Source organism: Glycine soja, chromosome 17 (genome assembly GCF_004193775.1).
Source record: "Glycine soja cultivar W05 chromosome 17, ASM419377v2, whole genome shotgun sequence".
NCBI lineage: Eukaryota > Viridiplantae > Streptophyta > Magnoliopsida > Fabales > Fabaceae > Glycine > Glycine soja.
In genome coordinates, this window is record NC_041018.1 from 7,276,318 (window position 1) to 7,300,415 (window position 24,098).

General features: G+C 33.8%; 2 protein-coding genes and 1 pseudogene across 3 annotated transcripts; 1 reads left to right on the plus strand and 2 right to left on the minus strand.

Moving 5' to 3' along the window:
- Nucleotides 1–115: 115 nt before the first annotated feature.
- On the minus strand, nucleotides 116–6,935 carry LOC114393670 (alpha-mannosidase I MNS5-like). Its single transcript, XM_028355058.1, has 15 exons — nucleotides 6,650–6,935; nucleotides 6,242–6,284; nucleotides 6,095–6,160; nucleotides 5,956–6,017; nucleotides 5,719–5,818; nucleotides 5,356–5,538; nucleotides 3,590–3,638; nucleotides 3,328–3,507; nucleotides 3,014–3,134; nucleotides 2,799–2,880; nucleotides 2,618–2,703; nucleotides 2,398–2,498; nucleotides 1,831–1,972; nucleotides 1,548–1,698; nucleotides 116–625 (listed from the first exon to the last, which is right to left on the minus strand). The coding sequence occupies exons 1-15, from the start codon at nucleotides 6,781–6,783 to the stop codon at nucleotides 407–409; spliced, it is 1,719 nt and encodes a 572-aa protein (XP_028210859.1). The 5' UTR covers nucleotides 6,784–6,935; the 3' UTR covers nucleotides 116–406.
- Nucleotides 6,936–7,575: 640 nt separating this feature from the next.
- LOC114393525 (putative DNA glycosylase At3g47830) lies at nucleotides 7,576–10,550 on the minus strand. The gene is made up of 4 exons (XM_028354879.1): nucleotides 10,526–10,550; nucleotides 9,794–9,990; nucleotides 8,178–8,234; nucleotides 7,576–8,105 (listed from the first exon to the last, which is right to left on the minus strand). Exons 1-4 carry the CDS (start codon nucleotides 10,548–10,550, stop codon nucleotides 7,866–7,868), a joined length of 519 nt encoding a protein of 172 aa, XP_028210680.1. The 3' UTR covers nucleotides 7,576–7,865.
- Nucleotides 10,551–19,388: 8,838 nt separating this feature from the next.
- On the plus strand, nucleotides 19,389–23,058 carry LOC114392446 (annotated as a pseudogene). The gene is made up of 6 exons (XR_003662299.1): nucleotides 19,389–20,619; nucleotides 20,706–20,815; nucleotides 21,284–21,362; nucleotides 21,455–21,522; nucleotides 22,465–22,531; nucleotides 22,621–23,058. The product of XR_003662299.1 is annotated as a ribosomal RNA small subunit methyltransferase G-like (transcript).
- The last annotated feature ends 1,040 nt before the right edge of the window (nucleotides 23,059–24,098 follow it).

The following is a 24,098-nucleotide window of genomic DNA, read 5'->3' on the forward strand; positions in this document are numbered from 1 at the left end:
CATTTTCTTTATAAACTTATTTTGTCATTTAATTCAAGCTTGGATTTATTCTTTTCTTTTACCAAGATGGACTTAGTTGCCTAGTTGATCTAAAATGCAAAGGATAAGAGCTGCATGAGGGGGAAAAATACAAATTTTCAGTGTATCAAATTAACGCATGTGTAATGGCAAAATACAATGAACTCGTGTTTCTCCCATCTTCACTTCTGTCAAAGCATGCCTCAGAATAAAAGCTAATACCTTCTAAACAAAACTGGTCAAATGTGTTCCTACCAATTTACTCTAATCCTGTGATATTAGATGGGAGCTAATTATGGTTGACAAAGCTGAGATAGCATTTTATTTTTGTATAATGTAATTTTCACTTGTATTTTCTGTTCCTAAAAATATTCCTGTAAACATGGTATCATATAATGAGCCATAACCCACAATAACCAGCCATGCTACATGATCGTCTTCTGCATGTTGTGGCATCAACTCCACAATCTTCATCAGTCAAACACCTGTAATTGCTACGAGCATCGGGGATGTGGCAAGCACTCTCAATATGTTGACCTGACTTCAAATTCATAGCAGGACATACTTGCAAAGACATTGCACTGATTCGATTAACTCTTGGTTGCCTCTGCACAGTAAGATAAATATGCATCTTTAAGTGTTTTGTGTGTGTGAGAAACACACAACTTGTCGAAGCCAATTTCCACATATCACTACTAACAAGAAAAGTCTAGTTTTCTTTTCTAAAAAAAAATCTAGAAAATACTAGTATATAAGTGTCTTTCAACATCACATGCAAATGAAAAGGAGGAAATAGAAATAAAAAATGTGTTATTTAGGGAAAATTGTATATAAAGCCCCAAAACATAGACCCATTTACAAAATGGCATCAAGACCTCTAAAATTGTTTAAATTAGCCCCTAAACTATAACAGTTACACTAACAGATCATTAGATCCTTTAATCCACCTGCCATAAAGTTACTAATGGAAGAGTTCAACAATAACAACAATATCTTTATCTCACTAGGTGAGACTAGCAAGGCAATAAGAATCATATGATGTCATTTGACTAGGGTGAAAACTAATCTCAAATACTATTCATTATGAAATCCTTATAATAATTTCCCCCAATAACCTTCTTGGTCTCTATTATGAACCTTCATATAGGATCAAGTCACAGGTCTAAACACTTGAACCAATACTTAACAGATCTCCTCCTAGACTAACAAAGTTCTTTCTGAAAATAATTTCTCATGACAATATTCCAATCAGGTCTGCTCTTTAAAAATACCGCAAAGATATCCCAAATTGAAAAAGATAATAATATCTAACAATTATCCTAATCGATAAAATAAAAAATAAAGAGTACCCAACAGCCACTGGATGGAAGAGTCTAATGATGTAACCGTTATGGTTTAGGGATTGGGACAACTTTTAAGGTTCATAGAGGCGTTTTGAAAATGAGGAAAAGTTTAGGGGATCTATACACACTTTCCATTTATCTATATAAAAAAAATCTACAATCACTACGGTAAATTGCTAAAAATACCTTCACGAAAGTCCAATTAGTTGGAATATAAGCTTCTGGAAGCTCCTCATGCCAAGTGCTTAGTACTGGAAGGGGATGACCTTCGGTGGTAAATACATAATTGTTCTCATGTACAAATGAATCATCAAATAGAAGATATAAATATTTGCACCTGAAGAAAACACAGGATTACTACTCAATCTCAAATCCAATAATTAATTGAGAGATAATTTCCCATTTTTTTAATTTTCTCTGTAATTTATAAGTTTTGCATGATACAAAAGGAAAGAAAAGAAGGTCTCACGTTTCAGCAAGAAAAAAACTATGCTGATGATCTTCCAACTGCATAGTTGTCACATCCTTGATGCTTGCAAACCCACCTTCAACTTTGGTGTATAAATTAAGGGAATTGACTATTGATTCACCGACTTCAATATACCATGGATCTGAAATTAACAAAGGTTGATGTGAAGAAGTGATGTGACTATATCACCATTGGTCAGATACGATTCTCTCTATTTACATTATAGAGATTAAATTTTAAAAAGAATATATTTCACTAATAAAACTGAATAATTGATAGTGTTAAATGTTATGATGTTGTGTTGATAGAAAAGACTAATATAATATCATTTTTATACTAAAATTCTAGGTCAAGTACTATGTAATACAACTTGAACAAGCCAAGCTGCCAGATTATTTGACTATTTGCTAATACATATCTTGTTAAATTTAGAGTTTGAGACCCTTTTTATCATTGAACGAAATATTTACACGTGCACCAATCTTTTTAAGAGTATGCTATTTTAGAAGAAGTGGAACCAAATCTCACAATATCAACAAACTTAAAAAGATAGAAGAACTATCAGACCTTTAGTAGCTTGATATAAGTAGAATGTTGACTCAGCCAATTCAGGACGTAATGGGTAATATTTTTCAGTAGGGTGAAGCATCTGATAATCCAGCAAATACCTTTACATGGATTTATGATTCAATGTGATATGTTATAGTACTGTAAGAACGAAAACCTGATGACAGGTTGATGGTAAAATACAAACCTGTCATCAGAAACTAGCAAAATCAGAAAATACCTCTCTGGTAGCACTCCATAGTTCTTCCACACATGGAAAAACTCCCGGTGAGATGAATTGGCAGCAATAACATCCCCAATAAGAACCTGGTTTACATAAGTCATATATACAAAATTACAAACTCGGAAAGGTATCAAACCTAATTTTAAAGTAGGTAAAATTTCAAAGTCCAGCTACTAGCCTGTAGGCCAGGCCAAAATGCTTGAAGGCTTGTAAGCTGCCAATAAGTTGCTCTTCCTGTCCTCATATCAGCTTCGTGGTACCTGCATTAGCCCAAATAGTCCAGGTTACAACTGTTGATCACATTCTCCCATTAATACCTTATAAGTACTGTATAGATATACTGCTATAGACAGCATAACAAAAAAGCAACGACTTTTGCAGTTAGTGTGATACCAAGGACCATGTCTGAAGTATTTCTGCACGGCAACATAAGCAGAATGAAACATTTTCCAAAAGTCCTCCTTCCCAAAAAGGATATGGGCTTTAAGTAGATATTCATAGAAGGAATCAACACCTAGAATAATCCAGGAAAAAATCCAACATAAGAAACATCAAGGCCAGTCCATCACCATTTGTATGTTTAGATGTAACCAAAAAAATCAAATACTTTCAACAGACAATAAGCATACAGATGATATGTTATGTTATCCAATGAACTGAACTATTAAAATATCCCAGTTCAGACTTCAGAGTCAGAGCTAACCTACCAGCTCCAATTCCTGAAGAATATTCAATCCATTGCCCAGTTGCCACGTCCAGCGTGGTTCCAAATAATTTTAATGAGCTCTGCATACTCCATAGCTTGCGAAGAGCACGTAAAGCTACTGATTCATATATGGGGTCACCAGTCATTTTTGATAAAGCACCCATTTCAAGAATCAGAGAACCTGCACAAAGATAGAAAATTAGAAGCAACCAAACATCATTTTACTATACCCTAGTCTTAAAGCACTAAGCTAGACCTCTCACCACACCCTGAAGTGCTTGTTTCTGTAGTCTCATTCTCCATTACTCCATACTGTGCACAGAATATTTTGCATTGGTTCGGAGTTATATATCATTCTAAAAGAGTACAAAAAAATTAAGGAAAATGCAACAGAGTATAATTTATAAATTTTGTATGCCAAAAAAACTGAAGCAACAAGGTTTAAATATAAAGACTAACATCTTATCATTCAATGTATATATAGGTGGGGGATTCACTTGCTCCAAGAGTAAATCTTGCCAAACTTATTCCATTAAATAACTTTTTGTGAACATTAAATTCCATCAATTCAACCATTGGATTTAAAGTTCTCATTAAGTATATCAAGTCTACAAAATTCTATACAATTTAAAAAACACTTAATACTTTATCAATCAAATTTATTTTTATCTATGATATACTTTTTAAGCTAAAGTAGATGTCGCATATGTATGTATGTATGTATCTATCTCATATGGCATTTAGTTGCAACATGTCATGGTCCTAGCTTGTGATTTGGCACATAACTGTAAATGTTAATTGTTTTTATTCCTTCAAAATCAATGGAAATGAGAAAAGAGAGATATAACCTAATGCTGATTTTTGTACTAATATACTAAGTCTAGGTCGTGTAATTTTGCAGTACACCTATTACAAGCCCAGACTAATAACATTCCTAACATAGTTAGACACTTAGACTCATAATATTCAGTGAAGCTGAAGCTTACTAGGCTCTTATCTTGTTACAAATAAACACATTTAACATGGAAAATAATTCAAAAATAAGAGTCCATAAACAAGATAGCTGAAGAGATAACATAACGAGCATTGCCAAGGAAACACAACATCAAAAGAATAATGACTGGACTGATGCACAATCAGAAGATATGGTTGGACTAGAAGAGACATTGCTAGAAAGATGCATAACAGGAGAGAAAACATCACATGAAATATTCACAGTGGATTCGCAACCATATGCACCCAGCCCAAACTTCAAATTTATCAAAACAGATTTGGAATCTTTAACAACATAACCTCAAACTGAAGTCAGCAAATCCAAAAACTTTGGAAAACATGTACGGAATGGGAAAAACTTGATCTGTCTTGAATGGGCTTGAAAATGGCTCATAACATTTCAATCAACAGCGCTACTACCAGCCCAAAATTTTACAGTCAAACATTGTCATGAACATGGCAAGTAGATGCAGGTATAGGCACAAAGAGAATATGACAATTCATGCAGGAATATAAACAAAAACAAACAGAGCCAAACAGACAGGAAGGGAAACAAATAAGGGCGAAAGGGAATAACCCACACAACACCAGGGCCAAATGGACAGAAACAGAGCCAAAGATTGCCACACACAACAGAGACGAGGTCAAACAGTCCCTTAGAGTGGTGGAACCAACACACCACAATGGGTTGTGGTAGACCAGAATACTGAAGACAAGCTGATCTGTGTGGAGGGAGGAATTTACTGAAAAGGCGGACTGGTGACAGTTTCATGCCAGAACATTGTAGAGGCCAATGGAGAGGGGTGACAAGCATGGATGGGCTGATGAACCTAAAAATTCATAGCCCCCAAACTGGTTAATTTTGAACCCAATGATGGGTTAGCTTGTTGATTTGGCAGTACAGGAGTATTATTACCATATGCATCTTTAAACATTCAAATGCTCACAACCAAATTAAATGAAAATAAATTGTAACGTCTTGACCTCTAAATGAAAAAATTACAGAATGTCAGACTTTGAATGCTCTATGTAGTACCTTTAAGTTAATCCATGCATACGGCAATCCAGTAGGTGTATCGAAAGCTGGTAGAAAGCGTTTCCCTAAATCTTCAGCAAGAGCTAGCAGCTGATTCTTGTAAGCTCCTTGAAACAACTTCTTTGAAGAATCAGATGCAAGTAAATGAGCAGAGACAAGTCCTCCAAGAACTCTTATGTTGCACTGAATGATTACAATCAAGTGATAAGGAAAACGCATCATTGTGCTTCAGAATTCAAATAAATATTTTTCAATATCATTAAGAAGCAAATAAAAGCAACCGCCTTTCCAAATCTTGAGCAATCTGACATCATGTTACTCAAATCTCTAGACTCAATAATTTCAACCAAATCCAATATTTACCTCAAAAAGATTTATGCGTGCATCAACATCAAATGTCAGATTTTCCGAAAGCCAGAGCACTGCCCTCTCGAATTCAGTATTATTTCCCATAATAACAAGACTAAAGGCAAAAGAACAATATGTATCAGTTTCCAGCTCAACAAGATACACAAGATGTGCTCATCACAAAAAGGAACAAATTGAATAGAAACAGTATTACACAAACTAACAGCTCATGTAGTAACAGGACCCATGTACCTGGACAGCGATTCAATAAGTGTGAGGGCAGAACCATTGTAGTCTTGAGGCAAGTGTTCAAGCTGCAATAGTAAACAGTTACTTCCATGGTTCTCTGATTAGTTTTCTTCTGATGTTCTTAAATACAGATATCAATTACCTTCAAATTTCCCAACTCACTTAGAGAGTTGGTGAAAGTTTTAGAGATAGGCTTAAGCTCATCATGCTGCAAGAATATGCCAATCATAACATTGCACACTATTGTACCTTAATAAATAACAAATGATGAATAACAACATCAACTGACCGGAAATGCATGAGTCATATAGTTGTCATATGCGTGGTAAAACCTACAAAACAGGAGTACCATAAACCAACAACATTAATAAGTATATGTTGCCAAATGCCACGGAAGAAAACACTACTAAGCCTACTTCAAAGGTTATGGCAATTCTTACCACCTTCATTGCATCTTCTACATGACTCATAATCAGTATAATTCAAGAATTGAAGTTGCAGAATATATAAAACAAACAATATGTTTATGTTTTATACACCTTGGATTATGCTAAGAAATCCGAAATTTAGATGCACGAGCTAAAAATTGCTGAGAAAGGGATAAATCGAAATCGAAGGAAAATTGAAATGTGAGAGACTTCGAAATTGGAAACAATAATGAACAGCTTTGAAGAAGGTTTAATATTAATTTACGTACATATTGCGAACTTTGTCTCTCATGCGTTTTTTCTTGGCGGCCCATGGGGATTGTGATTCCGAAATGGTGAAGTCGGAGAGTACGAGGAGGAAGAGTAGAAGACATGTTGTGTAATGGCAGCGAGGAGGAAACATGGGATTTTCGATGTTTTGCGGACTTTGGTTTGAAAGAAAAGAAAAGGAGTGGATTATGCTGCTATGCTCTCGCAGTGAACGAGGACCGGATAAGATCTGACTCTGATCAATGCTTCGCAATTTTTTTTCAGTACTCCCGTATTCCGCATGCCTTCTCTTCCAAAATACGACACTTGTGACATCACATGTATAATTAATAATCATTGAATTTTAAATTAATAAACATAATTAAAAAAAATATATTTAAATCAAATATAAATTTTAACTATTTATTCTTTCATCTTAAATCTCAATGAATCTTATCCTCCTATATATACAATTTATTAATTTTGCATTGATTGATTATTTTGTAAGAAATAAATATAAATTTATTAACTTTTAGAAACTCAAATTCGGCTAATCTAGTCCTAAAATTTTCAATTAATACAAAATTTAATATCAATTCATTAAACTCAGAACTATACTTTAAAATAAATCAAGCTGGAACAAAAAAAAGTAGGTTTATTTTTCTAATATAACTACTTCAATTTTTTTAAAATTGAAAAACATTTCATAAATCAGTTATATTAAAATAATAATAAAATGTAGAAGTCATTCATGGATGATTAAAAAAAACGAAGATGATTTTATTATTTTAATATTATTTTCATGCATGATAGACAGATTATTTTATTGTTTAATATTATTTTCATGGATGATATAAACGTAGGTCCATTAAGTGGACCACGGTCCACAATGGACCAGTTTGGAACAGCACCATCTCAAACGCAGCCCATTAAGCAAATCCTACACACTTAATGTCCATTAACAGAGAGATAAACATAATGTTCCATTTCGAGCAAGAGCCCTTTACAAAATTACAGAGGGGCAATTTTTAGACAATTCAAACCATGCAAGTGCTTGATGCACTAGCTCACAAATATTGTTGACCTTACTTTCATGTAATCTCAAAATTGTTCTACTGCCTAACAGCCTAAGTCTATACTACTAGTATTCTATTCTATACAGTTACAAAATTAGAGTCCATATTGACTTCATTTAGTTTGAGAATCAAATAATTGAAAATAATTTGCTTTCCCAGCTCAAAGTTCAATTGACTCTTTATCATAATTCAATAAAGGACAGGAGTTATCGTCACATTTCTTTCCTTGCTTGTTACCCTTTTTACCGGAGCATTTGCGACAAAGCTTCCCGTTCGTATACAGAAGACTATTCAGGTCAAACTTAAGTTCATTTGGTATCCTTTGGTTTAGATGAATATATGACTTATTTTTGTCTGCAACAGATGGTACCCAACCCATGGTTTTTGCAATCTCAAATATCTGCATAAATATTCAAGTGTTATAAATAGCCCAACAGAGTCAAATGCAGTAAAAAAATGAAATCATGCTTACGTGAGTGTCCACAGGAAAATCATCCTGCTGAAGATTGAACATCAACACACAAGCCACCTATAATCAATAGTGCAATTTAGAGAAACCAGCACAAAGGGGGAATGACATACAGATTTGTGTTCAGTTGAGTTTTAGGATTAGATTATAGAGTGTTACAGATTTTGACACGATGCAATAAAATACAATCATCATTGATGTATTATTCACATAATCAATTATGCAACGAATAACATGAATCATACTTAATCCACTGCAAGGAGAAAACAGCCTACATACAAGTAAAGGAACTGAATGCCAATGTACCACCATGATATCCCAATAACAGAATGGGAAACAGGAAAAGTCTTTCCTTAATTCAATCTGAAAATTGTCCTCCTTCTCATAAAAATTATAATGTCCTATTAACTAATAAGGGAGGATTTTTTCTTATTTCAATAAAATAAGAAATATGATGACAGAAAAGCTTATTATTTTACACCCTTGGACAAGTCCGGAACTGAAAGAGGGAATCCACTATCTTTTACAAGAGAAATCTATAAGCTATATATTGCCCTGACCATTAGTAGCAATCACATAACGTAGAAATCAAGTTTGTACTTCCCTCAATAAACCCATTTTCCAGAAGCATCTCAAATCAATTGAATTCATGGGTGCTGAGAGGCCTCTAGGATTGATTGTCTAAACTGTTTGATGTTATCGAACAAGTCTCAATCTTTCTGCCATTGATTTCATACACTACCTACTGCTAAAACATAGTCACAATGCATGCACCGGAAAAAATAATGTTACTGTGACATACTTGAGCTCCACTAGGTAGAGCCTCTTAAAGTAAGTTAAAAAAATAAAATAGAAAACTAACATCATTGATAAAAGCAAACCACTACAATGAATGTTTTATAATTTTCTCACAGTTGTCATTATCTTGGATAATAGCTGCCTCTGAATGGGAAACAGACAAAGTAGTGAAAGTACCGAATAAGCATTAAAATTGAAAATAGACCAGGTACAGAAATTTGAATGGGAGGGAAACAACAATATGTGCCAGAGGTCAATTTTCACAAGGACTCCAGGAATTAGCTTAGCAGCTACATCAGAAGAATGTCGTTTAAAAAGAATTAAAGACTCTCGGATACTCAGGATAACAACTTTCATAATCTGTGTTATACTGAAAAATGAAAAGGGAAACATGGAAAGTTAAGAAGTAACACAAGAAAGATTTTACACATAGCCAGGCAGGAAACATGAATGCTATCACAAGTGGCTCAATCTACAAAAATATATACAAGATAAAGTCACATATATCACTTAATCCAATTTCCAAGGATGCTATAAAAAGCAATTCTAAGAGCCAAGTCCTTACAAATGAGTGAAATGACAATGACATAAGATACAGATGACTAAAATGGCATGTGATAAACAATCCCAAACAAGCAATATAGTACCATGAGACCAAATCCTCGACAAGGAGGAAAAACCCAAATGCAAGACTATTATTCATCAGTCGCCATATCTTTGGCTTGTTAACTAAGCTGCAAAGTGGGAGCAGCTTACTAGGTCAATTACTGCAATGTGAATAACCAACCAGAAACTGCTCAAGGAAAACAAAAGAAGAGTACTGTTTTGGGACCAATTCCTTTGAAAAGAGACAGCTCAGCCTTAACTTCATCAACGGACAAGTCCCGCAAATACTCCAAACACAATTCACCTCTTCTCTCGCGCAAACAACGCAACACGTTCTTAATGCATGAAGCCTTAGTCGGAGCTAGACCTCCACATCGAATAGAAAATAAAAAACTCCAAACACAATTCACCTCTTACATTTACACACTTTGTCTCAAATAAAATAAAAAATTCTATTTACACTCATTTTTCATTTGCACATACACCATTTTTACTTTTAGGGCCTAGCAAGTAATTTACATATCTTTAATTTGAATTATTATCATTAATTTACATATTTAACTTATTGTTTGGTTACCTACCTTCAGAGAAATATTGTTTTTATGATATGAAAAAAGGCCATACACGACTTAGATAAAAGGTACAACATTTTATTATTATAATTTACTTGGATTCATTCCTTGCGTCATACAACACTGTTACTGTTGTTTCGAAAATCTAAAAAAGGATCAATGGACTGTGATATGGTGTAGCATCACGTGGTGTATTTGGAGAAATAGGAATGATTGCGTTTTCAATAATTTGATGTTTGGTAAAGAGAAGGTTATGCAGGATGTTAAGTTTTTTTGTGGGCATGGCTGAAGAATCTAGATAAGGGGTGGAATTACACCTACATCCAATGGATGTCTGCACATTCTGCTTGTCTGGTGGGATTGAAATAAGTAAACCTGTAATTGCATGCTGGAATGCCATGGTTACTAGCTATTTAAACTCGTTATTCAAGGTTTAAATATAAAGTAACCAATAGCTCAATTGCGCAGGGATATGTTTCTGATACTTTATGTTTATGGGTTTGTGATACCCCCTGTACTCATTTTAATACATGTTTTTGCTGATTTAAAAAAAAACATCAAAAGAAAAATAAATAAAGTGTGCCATTAACCCCCGCACACATGCAAGACTCAAATATATATATATATATAGTATCAGCAAATAAATTAGTAGTTATTTGTTATTTGAGAACACTGAGAGGTTTGAGACTGCAACCAAAACCAGCTACACCACATGCCAGCTATACCATGCGAATCCAATTGAAGGAGGATGAGTAAATAGAATATACAGGGATGTGCAAGCTAGCTTTTTATCTTTCTATTAAATCGTAAAAAATGTTTAAAAAACAATTAAATTAATCTCAACATTTCATTTGATTCAGAATTAAAACCAAAAAAATACAACGAAGATGAGAAATTTACGAGATACTTCAATTGAATTTAACAATGAATACTTTTTTTTTCATTTATTCACAATAAATATATGCTTTTTTAGCCGGAAGAGGAAGATGAGGTTCACATTTGACTATCATCTAAGTTCTGCCAATTGAATCGATAGAAAAATCCCCACAGCCACAACACTAATAAACTAGTGATATTCTTCACTGATTTCGTCTCGTGTTTTAACAATATTTTTAATATAATTATTAAAGTAATATAATTGGATGATACAAAAATAGAATGTCTTTCTTGCTTTATGAGCATATAAGAATTCCTCAAAATTAGTGTATGTTGTCGCGGCTCGACTTTTTTCGCTAGGAATTGATTTCTTTTTTCACCTTTAATTTAATTTAAAAAGGAAAAATAAAAGAAAACTATTATATTTAGAAAAGAAAATTTAAATTTATTTAATTGGAAGAAGTAAGCATATTTGAATATTTTTGAAGAACAATATTAACAATTTTCTTTTCACATTTTACAATAATATATTTTATTTAGCTAGAGATAAAAATATTATATTTAGAAAAGAAAACTTAACTTTATTCAATTGGAAGAAGTAAGATTTGAATATTTTTGGAAAACAAAGTCAACAATTTTCTTTTCACATTTTACAATATATTTTATTTAGAGATGACAATAGATTAAGTGGCATCGCTTGTTATAGGCTTATAAGTTATAACTCATCCATATTAGGTTTAAGTCAGATTAGACTTATTTATTAGATGAATTAGTTTAAAAATATTTTAAAATCTAATTCAATGTCCCTAATTAAAAAAAAATTCTAATTCAATGAAAAAGGTTCAGATATAAAAAATATTATTATTATTAAATTTTTATTATACTTTCTTTGCAGAATTGCATCCTTGTTGGTTCAAAGCATAAGTCCACTAGCCAACATACAAGTTATTAGAATCGTTAATTAATATATTTAAAAGTAGGTTTATTGATCAATTTAAAGATGTTTTTAGAAGGTAAATTTTTAAACAGACTTCTAGACCATGTCAGAATTCTAGAAAGGAAAACCTTAAAAAAGTTGGTATCATAGATTAAATTTGAAAGCTACGTTAAGTTCAAGCCTTATAAGACATTAATTCAACTCATTTTTCATTTTTGATTTTATTTTAGACTATCATAAAATTAATGGAATATTGCTCCAATTCTTTAACATGTAAATTATAATATTTTATTATTTCCACTTCAATATGTATTGAATTTATTTACTTTAAAATTAAAACAAAAGAAACTAAAACTCAAATCGTAAAGCATTAAAATCGTTGACCCTTAATAATATGATCATCATTTCGCCTATTAGTTTTCTAAGAGTGAAGTTTATTTATGCACGCCACAAATTAAACTTGAACTCCTAGCAATTCATCCTCACTTTTTATTCCGTAAGTAAATTCAACATATACTTAATTAATGGTAATTCTATAATTTCTTCCTTCACAAGTGACGAAGCATGTGGTGGCAGGAGTATCTTTTTCTCCAGCTAATAAAAATGGACGAGGGAGCAACCTTGAAGCTTGCTTGGTTGTTATTGTAGGTCACTATATGTTAGGGCTGGAGGGTGAAGTATCCATTCAATCATAAATGGGTGCCAGTGCCACCATATGTTTTGTTTTGCATCAAACAGTTGTACTAATTTTCCAATATATATAAAATAGATACTATTGTAAATAACGATAATTAATATCTCATGTATAGGCATATGTTTTATCATTTTGGGTCCATTTTGGTACTTTATAAATTATATATTACCTTTTGAAGGTAAGTGTGCTTCGACCCTTCTACCTGCAGCGCTGCGTTAAACACTGATATAGAATGATATTAATATATATTACGAGTCATGAAGTAAAACTGATGAGAGATGCAGCATTTTAATTTACGAGTAAGAAATTTCTAACTAGTAACTATAACTAATAAATAATGAGAAAAGCATATATGCACTTAATTTCATATGCTTTATTTCTTTCTTTGTTAACGATGACTCTTACAACTTTACCTCCTTCAAAGCACGCGTATCGTCGTTGACGAATTGCATTTTTGTATAATTTTTCGCATGCATATATATACGTACATGCTAAGAAGAGAAATCTTTTGCTCGTTGTTGTTCATAATTACAAAGATGTGATTGCTAGCTAGAACTAGATGTACAACACATCAAGAACCGGAAAAAAATATCTCAAGGTTGGATAAAGTTATAGATGAATATGTGTGTGTGTGTGTGTGTGTGTGTGTGTGTGTGTGTGTGTGTGTGTGTGTGTGTGTGTGTGTGTGTGTGTGTGTGTGTGTGTGTGTGTGGAGTCACGGACAAAGAACATTCAAAGCAAGGAGTAGAAGATGTAGAAAATTCAATGGAAAAAGAGTTCTTGTCAAGAGTTTAGACTTTCTGCTCTTGAATCCTGGTTACGTAACGCACACTGGTTTCAATTATACAACCACAAAAGTAACTCGCTCATCTTAATTTAATTTCATCCATGAATTCCTACCAATAATATTGCATCTGTGTATCCATATATTTTCTTTGCCAGACATCATCACTCAGAATCTATAACAAAAGGAAGAAGTAAACAAACTAACTAGTGTAAATTAAAAATGCTATTTCTGGGAAACCCTAGCTAGACCCGGCAAATAGGTGCATCATTAATATTTTACCTATAATATGGATACAGTGACAACAAAGTGTTCCTTGAATCTTCTCGGAACTATGATTGCTCGTACATAAGAAAAACCATTCATTATTACTCGCAACAATCATTAAATAGTATAAATGAATAACAATATTCCGTTCTCCTTATTAGTTTCTACACTAACATCTTTCGCGGGAAAAAAAAGTTGAAGCACATGTATATCGCATCCAAGCCTTAAATTTCGATCTAGACCAAGTTTATCAATCACAAAGAACAGTTGCACACTTAGAAATAGAGAAGCAAGACGGTGGTAAAGCAAACTAACACAATCCTTGAAACTAAAAATTGGTATAAAATTGAAAAGAAAAAAAAAAGGCTACTTAATTAGTTTATAACATGAAATTAATATACTTGTAGCAAAAACAAAACAGAAAATGGATCGGACCGAGACGCTTGATTCCCCAAGAGTGTGAGTAGTTGGGATCCTCGTAGCAAAAGAGCCAAGACCCTTAACTCACAACTCAATATATGTGTGTGTGTGTGTGTGTGTGTAAGTTGCCGAAGCTAGCTAGCTAGATACCAAAGTAGGGTTTTTCTCATGCGCATGAGCGAAGCAGCAGCAACTTTGGATCTTCCTTGGCTGTGTTCTTCGTCGTCTTCTTCTTGGGCTTGTGCTGTAGTGTGGTGTTTGTGATGGTGAAGGTGATGATCATCATCAGAAGCAGCAGCATGAGGAGCAAAAGGTTGGTGGATGATGATGATGATGTTTCTGATAAAGGAATAAGGGATGGGAGCCTTGAGGGGGTAATGATGATGATGGTTATGGACGGTCAGAGAGAAGGGCAGGGAGGGTGAGGGCATGATGATTGCTGTTGGGTGAGGGCGTTGAAAGGTTGAAGAAAAATCCAAGGTAGTTCGTGTCATCCCTCTGAGAAAAGAGAAAGAGGCTACTTAATTGATAGCTCTCTATTCTATTCTCTCTCCTTTTTCTGTTGTTGGAAGATAGAAAAGAAATAAAGAAAAAGAATTATCACGAAAACCGTGCTGCCAACTTTTTTATGCCCTCCAGCTCTTGTTCGCGAGGAAAAGGAAACATGACCCCATTTCATTTTTATTTTTGGCTGTGTTGAATAAAAAGTCAGAAATTAATATTTGAAAGTATGAAAATTTATTTAAGGAATAATTTCTCTTTAATATATTTTTGATACACATAAACTTTCCACATCAAAACCCTAGTTATACACTTAAGAATTATAATGATCTCTTAATCATTCATTCTGACCATTTCATTTTCCATTGAGAAATTATCACCTGCCACTATTGTTGCTGTCCAGAGTGTGACATCCAATCAGATATAAGTGAACATGTGGGATGGGGTCAATTTTGTTGAACAAAATTACTAGCCTAATTGCAAAATATTGTGCTGTTCAGAAAAGGTGCAGAATGATTGGGTCCAAGTAATATTATTATTCCTATGGATATAGTTGTGCTTGTCTAGACAGGTAGCGGAATTAGTGAAATCTGTTTCACATTTAATTAATTGGGGGTTTAAGATTCTTTATATGATGGGCAATTATTATATTGAAAAACAGTAAAAGGCTGTTTATGACTGTATATGAAGTGGATGAATATTGAAATATGCTTATATGTGCTTTATAGGGTTTAGTTAAAGATGGAATTTGGCAGAACAGAGAGACATATATACCCATGGGAATAAAGAATGACAAAGTCATCAAAAGAACTGACTATGGCAGAGTTAGCTAGAGAGAATATAAGTGTAAAAAAAATGTTAAGAGGAGGAAGCTAGACACATAGTAATAAGAACAAGCTAAGATAGAAATAGAATATGTGGCCTTCTGAAGGTAATGGTAGCCCTGCTGCAAAAGCGAACTTATGGGGACAAAAATGTTAGTTACTGTACACATAACGCAATAATGTTCCCGGAGCATTATGAGAGGCTTGAAAGCAATAATTCATTGTTTACAGAGATAGAGAAAAAAGATTCCCAGATAAGCATATTTTGAATGTTTGTCCAGTACCATATACCTGGTCTGATGATACTTCTTGATTCTCGCACTACTCAACAGTCTGATATATATGTGTGTAAAACATCTTTTGCATAATTCTTTTTGTTTTTATATTGCCCTTCCTTTCTTGCTTTTCAACATTTTTGCCGCACGCCCCCAACGCTTACTTTTTCTAGCTAGCTAGCTAAAAAAATATGTTTGAAGTAAAAATACTTTTTGTAAAAAAATCAAGATTCATATTTATTTATTTATTTTGTTTTTGTCCGTTATATTACATTAAAACACGCGCGCATCATAAGTAATTTCATTTGCAAATCAATCATACACTTAATCTAACAAAAAATTCCTCCTCTGTATTACCTCAAAACCTATATTTACTATCTAATTTTCTTTTATGGGTCCCATTTTCACAAAATTGGCCAAATAAGAACAATTAAGATAATTTATCTCCGTTGGTCTTATTCTAGAATCTTAATAACTAATTTCTTTATTTTTCCACTCCAATGTTGATTGTGAATTGGCTTGAAGAGGAGGGTCTTGCGGTTCTATGAAGTCTTGTGTGTTTGTTTGCTTGCTGTTTTGAGCATATACAGAGGACAAAAGTAGTTTTGGAAAATAACCTATCTAAACCCTTCGCTTATGACTTTATGTTTGACTCAGATAAAGTCACGCATTAGCCAGCCTTTTCTTCCACTTTCTCCTCTCATGAATGGAGGAAAATGTGGCAACCAAATTAGTTTGATGGAAAAGTGAAACTCTCGAATAAAAGTGGAATTCTTTTTCAGAGATTCAAATCTTTTTGGCACAAAACATAGTCTGAGCCCAAAGATATAAAGGGCACAGTGCGCCATGTGTCCCTTTGTCCACCTAATGTTTTTAAACCCGAGACTGTATAATTTCATGAATATTAGGATAGTACGAAAAAAACTACTTTCTATGATTTTTAAGTAGTCAAACCTGTAGGGTTAATAATCATTATATTAGTAAATTTTCTACTACGAATTATAAAAAGTAATTAAAATGATAAGTAATTAAGATTATATTTGTTTAAATTTTAGCAGATTAAGAAAATGGTGCATTTTAAATTATATATCTGAAAAAAATTATCTTAGAGAAAATAATTGTTGTTTTCAGAATATTTATAAAAATTATGAAGGATTTTTTTTATATAAAATACTTCGATAAAAAGACATATTAAATCTAGTATATTTGTACGAACCAAAAATTGTAGATATAATCTTACTTACTTTAATGATAAATTTATTCAAATAAGCCCACCATTATATACATGTAATAAAATGATCCCCCGGTGAAAGACGTATACATACGTCACAAAGCAAATATGTTGCTGGCTTGTAATAACGGATGCAAAAGTTTTAAGTTCTGAAGGCAATTCTCATGTTTATAAATTAGTGGGGCAATACACTTATTATATTTTTATAACTATATTTTAAATTGTGAAGATAACTTATAACTCTATACATTCATTTTATATTAAGAAAAAATAAAAATCTTGCGGGGCAACTTCCCCAAAACCCTCTAATTAAGGTAAATTCGTCCCTGTTGGCCTACGCATAAATAAGGAAATCAACCCAGTCCAAATCCTAATAATTAATCGATCGAGCATCATTCCACAAAGCAGTGCTACATGACTAACATTTAATACACCCATGTCACTCTGATAAAAAATCAAGTTAGTCATTGATTAAAAATAAAATTAAATTAAAGTATACAAATGAGGGATAACTTTTATGATATCGAAATTAAAGAGCATGGTGAAAGCGTAGGGTCTGCACAAGTATTATATTAATTACCTGTGCATTCACGTAAATGACAGTGACACCCCATAATACCGAATTCGGCCAACAATATATAAGACTTATACAATATACGGGAAACGTAAGTAAGGTGCACTTATGTCATTCCATTTTACTTTTGTTCACCTCATGGTCATTGATTTAGATGTTGTATTTGAGTCCTTGCAGTTGCAGGTGATCATATACATGGACTTGACATGAAGGATATTTTGAAGACTTCAACTGAAATTTCAGCTAATCTTGCAAATATTCCATTTCTCAAGATTGGGATAGAACAATTACTACAATTTTGGGACACTATTGTATAAAAAAACAGATAGTACGATATTTAAAATAGACAGAACAATATATTATAAGAAGATTTTTATCAAAGTAACATTGTTTTATCAAAGAAGATAATAATAATTGAAAATTTCTATTAAAGTATAAAGATCGAATATAAAAAGAAAAAGAAAAGGATCCAAATACAACAAATTAATGAAAATTTAAAAATGTTAAAAATTAATGAAATGTTACTCATTTATCAAACACGTACTTTTGTTTTTAATGAATGTAAGAAAGATGAGCATCTAATATCTAACAGTTAGATGGAAATAGTTAGGGAGAGAACCAATATTCTAGTTCGTTTCCTATAAAAATAAGGATAATGTGACATTTTTACAACTCAAAAGTTTTCTGACAATATAATTAAAAATATTTAAAAAATCAATATTTTCTGAGAATATGTTTTATAATGAACCAAATATAAAAAAACAAACTTTCTCAACTTCAAATTTTGAAAAAAGAATTTAAGTTTTCTTTGTACCGAACTCTACTTCTCAGTTTTTGTGATCTTCATCATCTTCATGGCTGTAAGGGAGGTGTCTAAGGTGAAATAGCAACTTAACTCTTTGTTTGGTTTTAAAAAAATAAAAAGAAAGAAAAGAAAAAAAAATAAAAAATAAGGTGATTTTTTTTATTTTGTTATAAGAGAAAATCAAAAGAAAGAAAAAATAAGTTTTCTTTTCCTTTGTTAGATTATATTGTATAAAAAATGACAAGAAAGAAAACTAGAAATTTATAAAAAGACATGAATACCCTTAAACAAAATTATTTACAAAGTTAAAAAAATGAATTAACAAATTTTGAATATATTACTATATTGTTATAAACTTAAATATAAAAATTAGAAAAACATGAAATAATTATAAAATCAAGCAACACAACCCTTTGAACACCTTCACGATCCTCATAGTAAATTAGAAAACATTGCAAGTAATGAAATAATGAAAAAGAAAAAAAAAGTACAAGAAACATCACGACAAATTAATAGCAAAAAGAAGAAGGAAAAAAAAGTTAAATAAAAGGTGAAGAAAAGAATGAGAAATTGAAGAAGGAGAAGAACATCCGAAAAAGGGAAAAAAATTATTGCAAAGTAAAGGTAAGAGGAAGAGAAAAAAATACCTCAAACAGATAAATAAAAGCGCCTCTCGCATAAAAGCAACAACAATAAATAACAGAGAAAATATAAAAGAGATTGAATAATTAGATTGATGGTTTTTTTGTCTTCTCCCATATAAATTTGAGTTTTTTCTCTTTTTTTTATTTTATTTGGGCGGAAACAATTTTTAAGATGAGGCTCACACCGCCCAGTTTTCCTCTCTCCTTTTCACTAGAAACAAATAAAAGAAATTAAATAGAATCTAACTTTTTATTTCTTCTATTTTCCTTTCTTTTGATTTTTCAGTCCAATCAAAACGAAGCCTAAGTGTCAACCCTTAGATTTATTATTAAAATATTTCAATGGTTGAGATTGGAATTAAATAATTTTTTAATAAGTAAAAAAATGAGCAAATAGACAATTCTGTGCTTATCCTCTTCATCCATCCCATCCCACCCCACCCCACTAATCCACTATCCAGAATCTTCCACCGCACCCCACCGTCTAGAATCTCCCATCATACCCCACCTCGCGACACTGCAACTTTGGGCTCGGTAGTCCACTTTCCCACCGGCCTCTGCCAGCAGCTTCACACCTGACTCCGACTTCAGTCCCGTCACAGAGAGGAGCACGGTGTGGCTGTCGTCGGAGTCGATTGACGCCATTCGAGCTCTGAGTTTTTTTTTTCTTTTTCAGATCTGAGATTGATGAGAAAATGTGAGTCGTCGGTGTCGTTTTCACCGTTGCCAGAGTTGGAGTACCACAGAGCTTATCGCGCCGCAGTTCCGCAAATCTAGTCCCGGAGTGTTGTTTTGGCAAACATGATAAAACTAAATAAATTGGAATCTAATCAATCTATGGCCACAGATAGTGAGGGGAAAGTTTTTCCGCTTTCACCATTAATTTGGTTTTCCATTCTCAGTGTGACATTGTAAATTAATTAAGGCAAAACCACAAAAGTGATATGTTGATCGTTGAGGGAAATTGAAGCCTTACATACGGTGGGAATTAGTTTTTTTTAAAGGATAAAATTGACTTTTCAACAACAAAATTAGTGTTGCACCGGTGGACAACTTACTTGCTATTTCACGGTAGCCTACGCTGGGCTATAAGGCCTTATGGGTCAGAAAATTGAGTTTGGGCCTTTGACTTCAATGTGAACCCAAGGCACTGAAGGCAACTAGCTAATTAAGCGTAAGTTGTAAAGCGCGCGGGAGGAAATGCTGCCGAGTACTAGTAACTTAAAGTTTTCTCGGTGGACTTTCTTCAAACACCTTACGCCACGGAAATTCAAATTAACACCACCGCTCTGTCAGCACAAATCCCTTGCCACTCTCTCCCACTTCGGAACCCTAACCTCCCGCCAGAAAGACCAGATTCATCTATACGTTGAAACTCTTCTGCAATGGAACAAGGTATTCAGTTTCTCCCACTCACACAACACAACACAAACGCACACTCTCCCTTGACATGTTACACATAACAATTGCAATTGCTGCGCATGAACCTTACAGCAGTTAGAGAGGTGAATGAAGGGATGGAAAGACACGTGGAAGACTCCGCTCGCACTGCGGCGCTTCGTGCAATAAGCTGAGTCTCGTCGATGTCGGAACTGGCGCTGGCCTTCCCGGAATAGTTTTGGCCATAACACGCCCTGGTGAGTTCTTATGTGATTTATTTGCGATCTGAATTTGTGTTAATTCCTCGGTGGAGTTCGTTGTGACTCGTGGTTCAATGGAATAGAGTGGGATGTAACGCTGATGGAGTCTATGAACAAGCGGTGCGTCTTCTTGGAGCACGTTGTCGGTGTTATCGGTTCCTCAAACATTCAAATTGTAAGAGGAAGAGCAGAGGTAGCATACACTCCTGTTCTTTTAACAAGCATTTCCGTCTAAAACGAAGACTGGGACAAGGGGTTTACAATAACCCATGTACCATGTTCAACCAACCGAGTTTTTTGTTAAAGTCTAGAATCTAGGTGCATTTTCTTATGCAAATTTGAATTGTTTTCCTCAGTGTGTTGCATGATAATTTTCATATTTGATGTCGTTAAAAACGAAAAAAAAAAAAAAAGATAGAACAACTTAACATGATTTTACATTGCATGTTATGTATGAAAACAAACACTGGAGATTATTAACCTGAAACACAGTTTTCCTGAAATAACATGGGAGCGCGTATCTTAAACTGAAACACTTTCGATTTCCAAAGGCATTCGCCTTGCTGTTATGTTTTATTTTACTTTTAGCATCACCAACTTCTGCCAATCCCCGTATACCTTCTACTGCCTGAAAATATGTCTTGTCCTGTGCATAGGGCAGAGTTTAGGGCAGGATCCTTGCTTCAGAGAGCAATTTGATGTAGCAGTGGCCAGGGCGGTTGCAGAGATGAGGATATTAGGTAAATTGACGATTTCCTGATTTAATTCTTCTTTGCTTTGACACTTCGTGATTTGCTACTGCTTTAGTGTTTGCTTCTTGTCACATTTCCAGCTGAATATTGTCTTCCTTTGGTTCGTGTTGGTGGGTTGTTTATTGCTGCCAAGGGTCATGATCCTGAGGTATGTAACAGCTATTAGAAATTTATTTTGCAGACTCATATTAATAATACTTGTAATTCATTGGTATTGATTGATCATGCCCATAAATTGAGAAGCTTGCTCCTCTAGTTTGAGTTCATTTTCATGGTGTAGTGCTGATTTGGTAAAATGCCTTTAAAGGATGCGTATGTGCTAATAGTTACAGTGAGAGTTTTCAATTACTAAGATTTCAGCAAATTTTATCAAATTCTCGTAAATAGTTTGCCTGGAATATATTATTGAAAAAAGAGAAAGTGGAGGCTATTTTTATCCCCTAAAATAATTTGTTTAGTCTATTGAATTTGTTTTTCTTTCCTCTTTCCCTAAATAAAACACACGTTCAACTCAACCATTCATTGCAACTACACTGAAAAGTGACTTTTGTGTCTGTACACTTGGAAGTTAATAAAAAGACTTCATTTTACTGACTATATAAAAAAAACTTCGTACCCCATTGCCCGGAGGCTCTTCGTTATTCGAAGGTATGGGGGAGGGATGTTGTAGGCAGCCTTATCCTTGCATATGCAAAGAGGCTGTTTCCGGATTCGAACCCATGACCAACAAGTCAACAAGGCACAACTTTACCGCTGCACCAGGGCTCGCCCTCATTTTACTGACTATATAAATAAATTAATTGTCAATTGTGCTTATATTCCGAGTTTAAATATGATTTACTGCCAATACAAAGTTTTTTCACTGTCATTTAATAATGTGTTGGTAGTTGGCACTTCATTAAAGAAGTTAGACTTCTTGCATAGTGGTTTTGGTGGTCAAACTCTTTAGTAATCTAAATTGAATCCATTTTTTTTAATAAGTATATTTCAAATCAAGCTGAATTATGGTGTGGCTTTTCTATTCATGTCCCATGGATTTGAACTTTTGAAGTTGTGAACCATCTATTTCTTACATGATGAATTTGGATAGGATGAAATTAAAAAAGCTGAAAGTGCCATCCAGAAGGTGGGTGCATCTCTATTGCAAGTATGCTCAGGTACACAGCTTTAAACTTTGCTTTTGCAATGTAGACTTTTGTAATGAGCTAAAAAAATTCAAATAACTTTTGTATTCTTGTGAATATAGGTTTTTAAAGTTTATATTCTGAATGAAGTGGACTGATAGGGAAGTAGAAGCAGGGAACACAACACAGGGAGCAGCAAACAACATCAACAAAGCCCAAGCAACAGAAAACATAAACAGGGAAGGACAGAGGGTACCAATAGCAAACAAACCCAAGAGAAGAGTAACAAGGCCCTCATACATGAAGGATTACGCCTGAGGGTAGGATGGGCAAGGCAAAATCAGCAGCATCAGCTCAGCACTAAAACGTATCTAGCTTGATTGTGCTTGTCTCCTATAGTAGGACAAGAATAACAAATTCCATTAGGAAGGATATTCCCGTAGGCAAATGAATCCAAATTCTGTTAGAAGGAGGATCCTATATATATCAATGTAAATAATCAATCAAGCACAATGAAAAATATACTTTACTTACAATTTGCAATTTCTTTCTTCCCTTTAGCTTCTGGAGGTACTGGCCCTCGAAGCCAGCTCGTGAAATTGGCACCTAACATGGACACATTGATAGTTTCCTTGTCGAACAGCGCTAAGCCACTAACCATTGTATAAATTGATTAGTTTTAAGACAAGCTTAAGCTGTAAGCCTGTAACACCGATTTTTAAGGATTTGATACCCCACCCCTTCCCACACCCTCTTTGGTTGACTGTTCTGGATCTTCGATTGAGTATTCTGGAGCTTAGCAAGTAATGACTCTTTTCTACTTGAAAATGGATAGAGCTTAAAGTCAATGTAGTGGCTATGGTTGCCGATGCTCCAATGACTGGTGGAGGCAGGGCAGTAAAATGAAGTTGGGCAAAAAGTGTTTCTGTATCCAGGTGCATGGGTGAACTTTTGGCATTAAAGTGAACTGATGCAGAAATTTGGTAGGAAGAATGGAGTGAATATAAATTTGCTATTTAATTTCACAGGGGAGTTCAAAATGTATTTATCTCTTTAAGGAAAGCAACTCAGTCCTTAATCCCTCATAACAAAAGTTAAGTTGCTACAAACCACTAACAAGTAATTCTAGATTCAACAACGGACAAACATAGATCAAGTTTCTTATATCCTTGTCATTATGTTCTCCAATCAAATGATGACATGTAGATGTTTATTTGAAATTCTGCAATACATATTTAATTGATGATGATAAGGAATAAGGATACAAAGAACTTGATCTAAGCTTTTCCACACATGACTTTTTCACACCTAGACTAGAGCATCAACCTTTGTTCCCTCCCTCCCTCCCTTGCTCCTTCAGTCAGGGATTTGTCTCGAAGTAGCACGCATGATAGGGTGCTTGTACCATATATTGTGACTTTTATCAATTGTTTGAGGCAAGTACTTTATTGTGCAAGTTTATCCATCAAATTCCTTTTATATGTTCAACGATAACTTAGTCAAGTTTTGGGGGTGGCATTAGGCTTGATAAGGTTTTGATGTATAAGCTCATAAGAAAGCTTCTCACTGTAACCGTGAAGACATTTTTTTTTTTTAGTGA

What these genes read in the sequence shown, in the direction of transcription:
- LOC114393525 (XM_028354879.1), bottom strand. Translation starts at nt 10,550, where the DNA reads ATGGCATTCCAGCATGCAATTACAG. An exon ending in AAGGAATTGGTCCCAAAACA is followed by an intron (nt 8,235 to 9,793) that starts GTACTCTTCTTT and finishes TATTGATTATAG; the next exon opens with GTGGCTTGTGTGTTGATGTT. An exon ending in ATTTTCCTGTGGACACTCAC is followed by an intron (nt 8,106 to 8,177) that starts GTAAGCATGATT and finishes ATATTTATGCAG; the next exon opens with ATATTTGAGATTGCAAAAAC.
- LOC114393670 (XM_028355058.1), bottom strand. Translation starts at nt 6,783, where the DNA reads ATGTTTCCTCCTCGCTGCCATTACACAACATGTCTTCTACTCTTCCTC. An exon ending in ATATGACTCATGCATTTCCG is followed by an intron (nt 6,161 to 6,241) that starts GTCAGTTGATGT and finishes ATATTCTTGCAG; the next exon opens with CATGATGAGCTTAAGCCTAT. An exon ending in CATTTTGGCCTGGCCTACAG is followed by an intron (nt 2,704 to 2,798) that starts GCTAGTAGCTGG and finishes TATGTAAACCAG; the next exon opens with GTTCTTATTGGGGATGTTAT.